Source organism: Elephantulus edwardii, unplaced genomic scaffold, assembly GCF_000299155.1.
Source record: "Elephantulus edwardii isolate Elephantulus edwardi_28Jun2011 unplaced genomic scaffold, EleEdw1.0 scaffold00010, whole genome shotgun sequence".
NCBI classification, from domain to species: Eukaryota; Metazoa; Chordata; class Mammalia; order Macroscelidea; family Macroscelididae; genus Elephantulus; species Elephantulus edwardii.
The window spans coordinates 18,554,079-18,561,598 of NW_006399760.1; the positions used below are offsets into that span (position 1 = coordinate 18,554,079).

The 7,520-nt window shown below is 37.2% G+C and overlaps 1 protein-coding gene across 1 annotated transcript in view; it reads left to right on the forward strand.

Moving 5' to 3' along the window:
* Positions 1-7,520, forward strand: part of EPC2 (enhancer of polycomb homolog 2 (Drosophila)) — a 173,300-nt gene that overhangs the window by 132,437 nt on the left and 33,343 nt on the right. Inside the window, exon 10 of the mRNA XM_006880762.1 lies at positions 4-347. Within this exon, the coding sequence (XP_006880824.1) occupies positions 4-347 (344 nt within the window). The remainder of the gene's footprint in view (positions 1-3; positions 348-7,520) is intronic.

Below are 7,520 nucleotides of genomic sequence, written 5' to 3' on the forward strand. Positions count from 1 at the left end.
CAGAGTCATAATGGACCGAATATCCACGGAACATGATCCAGTTCTGAAACAGATAGACCCTGAAATGCTGAATGGTTTTTCAAGCTCTTCCCAAACTGTAGACTTTTCTTCTAATTTCTCTCGGACCAATGCTTCCAGTAAACATTGTGAAAATAGACTCTCCCTTTCTGAAATATTAAGCAATATCAGATCATGTCGACTACAGTGTTTCCAGCCAAGACTACTAAATTTACAGGACAATGATAGTGAAGAATGTACCTCAAGAAAACCAGGGCAGACTGTGAACAATAAAAGAGTTTCTGCAGCATCTGTAGCTTTATTGAACACCAGCAAGAATGGCATATCAGGTAGGCTACCACTTTAAGAGTATATCCTCTTACTCTCTTCTCTTACTTTACATTTCCTTACCTACTAAATAAAATCTCAGGGTAACTTTTGAAAATTTATTTTCCTAATTACACTCAGGAAAGAAATTTATATTAATTACATTATTTTCTCACATAGAAACAAAATTCTGTGGTTTTGATTCACATTTTAACCAAAATATCCCAGTCTCTATAAAACTGCCAGCGTGCGGTTTGAATGTGGGTATCTGGCATGGTGATTAAGAGGGCAGAATGGGTAAGGAATTGGTTTCCTGTGGGCAAACTGATTGTAAGCTGTCATTAAACCATTGTAGCATTAAACTGTCTACTTTTATTAAATCAGTTTTCATTTTTGTGAATTAACTTTGCTTAGATAGACGCATGTGGCACCTTGAGAGTGCTGTTGGAAGCTCCTTCTTAAGAATGATTTTTTAGGAGACTACTATGAAGAGTTATTATTATTGAGTGATAGTTGATCTCTATTTGAAATCAGAATTTTTTTACTTTTAATAATGTGCTCACATTTAATATTTTTACTATATGTACATTGTAAATAATGTATATTATCTAGCGACTCTGAAATGTAATTTCACTTTGAAGTCTGTGGATAGTCTTCCCTTTATGATTTGTGTATAAGTATTTACAGTTTATAAATACCCTTATATACATTGTATATAATGCATGGTGTTCAGAAACAAAAATATATGTGACGGGATTTACAGTGTTTATATCTTTCTGTAAAATGTATGTATTTCTAAGTTATGTCCTGACTGGTTTATTTTAGTATACAAAATTAAACTGATTTAAAGTGATTTTAAATCATTTTAGCTTGAAATTTGGTCTCAGTAGTATTCAGTCTTTCTTGGTTATTGAACTGCTTATTTTCAGGCTTGATGTAGACATTTACTTGTTTAAAGATTATATTGGGAAATTGAATTTGTTTGAATGATTGGAAATTGGCATATCATTTTTCCTACTTAGTTGGTTGCTTTTCTCTTAAACTAACTTAGGTAAGGAAAATGTTATCCATTATGCGTCGTTTTGCGTATTTGAAGCTGAAATGGATAAGTGCACAATATGATTTAAGGTGGCAAGATTTTTAGAAATCTAAAAGACAGTAGAAATGTGACTATTTTTTCACCCAGCCAACTCCAAGCGGTTGTTTATGCACTGGAAGTCTTCTACCCAAGATTATGACAACATCATTTTGGACAGTGAATTTGAGAGTAAATCATATAGCCATTTATTAGATTTGGCAGAAGAGGCTGAAATTATCCATACCAGTGTATGTACTGTACCCAGAAATTATTTTTATATCTTCTTTATCAACTTCAACTTGTCCTGATATTTGCCACTTCCTGCTTTAAATTTCTGAACAGTTCTTCTATGACAAGCTATTTACTTTTTTCAGTGTATCAGTGTGTATTGTATGGTATTACTGTATCATCAGCACCATATACATTTTGATGTAACACTGGCTCAGTGTTTAAAGTGCTTAGCTGCTAATCAACAAGTTGATGGTTTAAACTTGTTCTTGGCTGCACAGGAGAAAAACCTGATAATCAGTTTACGTAAAACTTGAAACCTAGGATAGCCAGTAGTGCCGTTCTCTTATCTTTATCATCTGAGTCAAAAATTGCCTCCGTAGCAACAACAACAGTGTAACTGGAATGATAATAAACAACTGTAGGGTCTGTGGCCCTGCCTGCCGTACATAGGATAAGAATTTCAGGTCTTACCTTTAGGTGAGTGTGCATCTCTGAGTGTTACCAGAAGAGTAGTGTTTTGGTCTTGTCATTTTTCCTGTCATGCATATTCAATACTTTGGCTCCGTTTCTTTCTTCTCTTGGAAAATTTTATCGTTTAAGCAATAGCTTATTAGAAAACAATACTTGAAATAAAATGTTATTTATTTATTTTATTATTTGTGTGTGTGTGTGTGTGTATACACCATCGAATTGGATCCATCTGGTACAGGATGAGAGTGTCCCTCCTTCTCCAGCAAAGCATCTAGTGGATTTGAATCCGACGCCTTTGGGAGTGCTAAATTAAATCTTTTAAATACACATTTATTAATTACAAGGGTAAAGAATTTTGTTTGAAGTCTTAAGTGCTTCTTTTGCCAGTAATATTTAATCATTTTCTAATCTTCAATTAGGTAACTTTATGTTGATTCAGTTAACAGTTTGGTAAATAAAGAGAAATTCCTTTCAGGAAATGTAGGAAGGTTTAGGTGTTAGAATGTTGTTATTTTTTAATTTAATGCACGTACACAAAATAATTGGATCTTTGTATATGTTTTTTTTAGTGTATTATTTTAGTTAACATTGATATCTTTTATTCATTGTTGATGGTCTTAGTGAAAAGTATGTTCTGCTTTAAAAAATAAAGGGGAAGAAAAGGTAAATAAACCAGTATAAAATAAAAATAAAAAAAGTAACAGAACTGACATGGCAGACCATGTTTTTACCAGCTGAGAATACCACTGATTAGATAAGTTACTGACAAATGAAATTACAACAAATGAAAGAATTAATTAAAAATATTATTGGGGAATTCTGATAACTTTTTTATTTATTTATTGTTGTACATTGTCTATCCCCTCTCTTCCTCCTCCCCAGCCCACCATGCAGTGCACTCCTTATTCCAGATTATTCTTTTTTAAAATTATTATTATTAAATTTTATTCATTTTAATGAACATTTACAGAGATTTGGGGTTTTCATTCATTCATTGTTGCACTGTTTTCTCTACCCTCCTCCCCAGTTATTCTTATACATATATTTCTTTTGGACAGTTCTTCCCCTCATCCGATCTTATCTATCCACTTTTCCCCCACTCCCTACCCCTCACCCCCATTTCTGTCCTATTTTATAAAGAATACTGTTTCTTTATATCACAATTTTTTATTTTATTTTGATTTACATAAAAAATTTGCATACATTGTGTCTCACAATGTATTTCATACAATCATTTCCATACATCGTTGCTGTTGTTGTTTTTGTTATATGTCTTTCAGTGGCCTGCAACTCATAGTGACCCTATTGTTTAAAGCAGCCGTAAACCTTGATCTATCCCTTGCCAGCCAATCTTACTGTCTCCGACATGCCTATCCTCATTACCCCAGTGATGGAGTCAATCCATCTTATCGAGGGTCTTCCTGTCCTGGACTGTCCCTCCACCCTCCCAAGCATGACGTCCCTCTGCAAGGATTGATCTTGCACTGCAACATGTCCAAAGTATGTCAGACAGAGCTTCAGAATCCTTGCCTCCAAGGAGCAGCCTGGCTTCACCCTCTCCAGAATGAACTTGTTTGTTTTTCTAGCAGTTCATGGTATATTCACTATTCTTCTCCAGCACCACAGCTCAAAGACATCAACTCTCTATCATCCCTAGTCATTGTCCAGCTGTCTGATGCATAGCAAGTAATTATAAAGACCATGGCCTGTATCAGGTGCACCTTAGTCTCCAGACTGGCATCATTGCTCTTCAGCACCTTGGAGAGGTCTCTTACAGCAGAGTTTTCTGATGCAATTCATCTTTTAATTTCCTGGATGCTTGTACCAAGAGGATTTTCATAGAGTTTTTGAAGGCCATCATTTCAGAAGTAGATGGCCAATCCTTCTTCCTAGTCTATCTCAATTTTTTAAATATATATAATAGTACCTGACAGACAAGCATTCTACAGAAAGGAGCAGATGAAAGACATTTACCCAGTTTGAAAAATGACCAATATTCAATGTTGCTGCCCACCCCCGCTACATATTTGTGTTGGAGTTTTGGTTTTGTGGTTTTTTTATCCACCCTTTCCCTACTCCACCACTATCCCTTCCTACTTTTGCCTACACCATTCAACACCCATCTCCCATTAACCAGCCCCTGATGTGATAGCCTAAGTCTCAAGCCATCAGGATTTCTGTGATTCTGAACATATCATGCTGCTGTCAGTCTCTTATGATGCAGCCAGTATGCCTTCAATTTAAAGTTGTTAAGTACAACTGTCATGTACAACTTCTTTTCCTGGAGGGTTCTGAGAGAAAGTCCTTGTTCTTAAACTTCCATTCCAGAATTGACTGGACGAGGTGAGGTTAGCACAGGACAGAACGGCATTTAGGGCTCTTGTACATAGGATCGCAATGAGTCACAAGTGACTCAATGGCACATAACAACAACAGTACCAAGAGTGTTGATTGTAGAGCCAAGTAAGCTGAAACTGTGAACAATTGCAATCTCTTCCCCATCTGTCATGATGCTGCCAGTCGGCCCAGTGGTAAGAATCTTTGTTTTCTCGATATTGAGCTTCAATCGATATTGAAGGCTGTAGTCCTTGACCTTCTGCAGCAAGCTCTTCAGGTCCTCCTCAGTTTCAGCAAGCAGGGTTGTGTCATCTGCATAACACAGATTGTTGGTGAGTCTACCTCCATCCTGATGCCTCACTTCTCCTCATAGAGCCCAGCCTCCCAGACTGAAAAGATAAAGAACATAGAACACATCCTTGACGCACACCCTTCCCGATTTTGAACCATGCAGTGTTTCCTTGCTTTGTTCTGACAACTGCCACCTGGTCCAAGTATAAATTTTGCATAAGTGCAATCATGTTCTGGGATTTCCGTTTCTTCTCAGAATCAGCCACAGTTTTTTGTGATCCACACAGTCAAATGCCTTTGCATAGTCAATGAAACAGAGATAGACATTTCTCTGGTATTTTCTGCTTTCAGCCAAGATCCATCTGGCATTACCTATAAAATCCCTAGTGCCACAGCCAAACTCTGTCGGATCACCTTTCTTTGGAATGGGAACAAATAAAGATCTGTCCAGTCAGTAGGCCAGGCAATTGTCCTCCAGATTTCTTCGCACAATTTGGTGAGCACATCCAAGGCCGTGTCTATTTGGTGAAATATGTCAATCGCTATGTCATCAATTCTTGGGATCTTGTTTTTGCCAGTTCTTTCAGAGCCGCCTTGGATTTTCTCCATCGTCACCACAGGCTCTTGCTCATACATTGTTTCATTAAATTCTTCTGTGTGTACCAATTCCTTTTGGTCCAATGGCTGTATACTCTTTCCATCTTCTTTTAATTCTTCCTGGTCATGTAATATTCTTGCCAAAGCACCCATAAGTATTGCAATTCGAGGTTTGAATTTGTTCTACAGTTCCTTCATCTTAAGAAGTGCAGAGCGAATTTGGCCCTTTTGATTTTCTGACTCTAGCTCTTTGCACATTTCATTTTAATACTTTGTCTTCCCATGCTGCCCTCTGGAATCTTCTGTTCAACTCCTTAATATTTTATTTCTTCCTTTTGTTTTGGCTTCTCAGTGCTCCAGTGCATTATTTAAGAGTTTCTTCTGGTCTTTTCTTCCTCCTCTGTCTTTGTAATGACCTTTTGCATTCTTCCTGGATGATATTCTTGATATCCTCCCACAGCTCATCCAGTCTTCACTCATTAATATTCAAGGCCTTCAAACCAGTTCCTGAGACGGTTTTGAAATTCAGGTGGGATAGACTCAATATCAAATTTTGGTTCCTGTGGTCTTGATTTCATTTTCCTCAGCTTTAGCTTGAACTTGCATATAAGTAAGTGGTGGACTGTTCCATTATCAGCACCTGGCCTAGTTTTCACATCTGATATTAAGCATCTCCATCGATTCTTTACACAGATGTAATCAGTCTGATTTCTCTGCATACCATCAGATGAAATGCATGTGTATAGCCTGCGTTTGTATTTCTTATAAAATGTATTTGCAATAAATAAGTCATTGATTGTGCAAAATTCTATCATTCTATCTCCAACTTCAAGAATTTCTGTCACCAAATCCATGTTTTCCAACTGCTGATCCTCCTTCTCTGTTCCCAACTTTTGCATCCCAGTCACCCTTTATAATTAATGCATCTTGATTGCAGGTTCAATCAATCTCTGACTGCAAAAGTTGGTAGAAATCTTCTATTTCTTCCTTGTTGACTCTGGTTGTTGGTGCATATATTTGAATGATGGTGGTATTCACTGGACTTCCTTGTATGTGCATGGATACTATCCTATCACTCAAAACATTGTATTTCAAGACAGATTTAGAAATTACTTTTTTAACTATGAAAGCAACCCCATTTTTCCTCACCTTTTCATCTCCAGCATAGCAGATCAGCCGACTCAAAATGTCCCTTGCCAGTCCATTTCATTTCACCAATACCTAGTATGTCAATATTTATGTGTTCTATTTTCTTCTTTACAATATCCAGTTTTCCTACATTCGTGGTTCTTACATTCCATGTTCCAATCATTAGTGTCTGCTTACAGCCTTTCCTCCTCCTATTTGTTTCCATACTTGAGGGCTTAGCCTCAGTTGCCATTTCTGCTAATCTAAATGTGCTCTCTTGTACATAGGCTCTTCAAAGGCCTGCTATTTTGGAAGTCAGTGGCCAATTTTTCTTCCTAGTCTGTCTTAATTTGATTGCCCAGATTTAGAACATAATCTGACAGACAAGCATTTTACAGAGAAGAGCCAATTAAAGATATTTCCTAGTAGTAGAGAAAAAAACCCAATAGATTCTTTGGTGTCCACACCCTTGCCAGGTATTGTCCCCACCCTTTGTCCTGCTCCACCAGCATTTACATCTACTCCCACCTACTCCATCCAGCATCAGTCTCCCCTATCCAGCCCTTGATGTGACGGCATATATGTCAATCTTTTGTGCTTCTGTGATTCCTAATGCCTCAAGCTGCTAAAGTTTAAAAATTGCATTTTATAAAATTAATCACTACAGAACTATGGCCACCATTACTCTTTCTTTTCAGATCTCCACTGGATCTTTCCTTTACCCCCCCTTCCATCCACTAAATTGTGCAACTCTGTGATTTCTCCTCTGTCCACCTTCACCTCTCTGCTTCCCACCCTACACTCAAGACCCCCTCCCCATTCCTCATCTCTCTATCCCACCTCAGCCCCACATATACATTTTTATTAGTTACCCTTCTATTTCACAGTAATGATCTTATGCGGTATTTGTCCTTTTCTTTTTAAATTCATTTTAATGAAAGTTTACAGAGACTTTGGATTTCCATTCATTCATTGTTCACTTTACTCCCTGCCCACTCCTACCCAACAGTTTGCTTTTCTCTTTGAAAAGTAAAAAAAAAAATCTTTGATTGTTATACAGTCA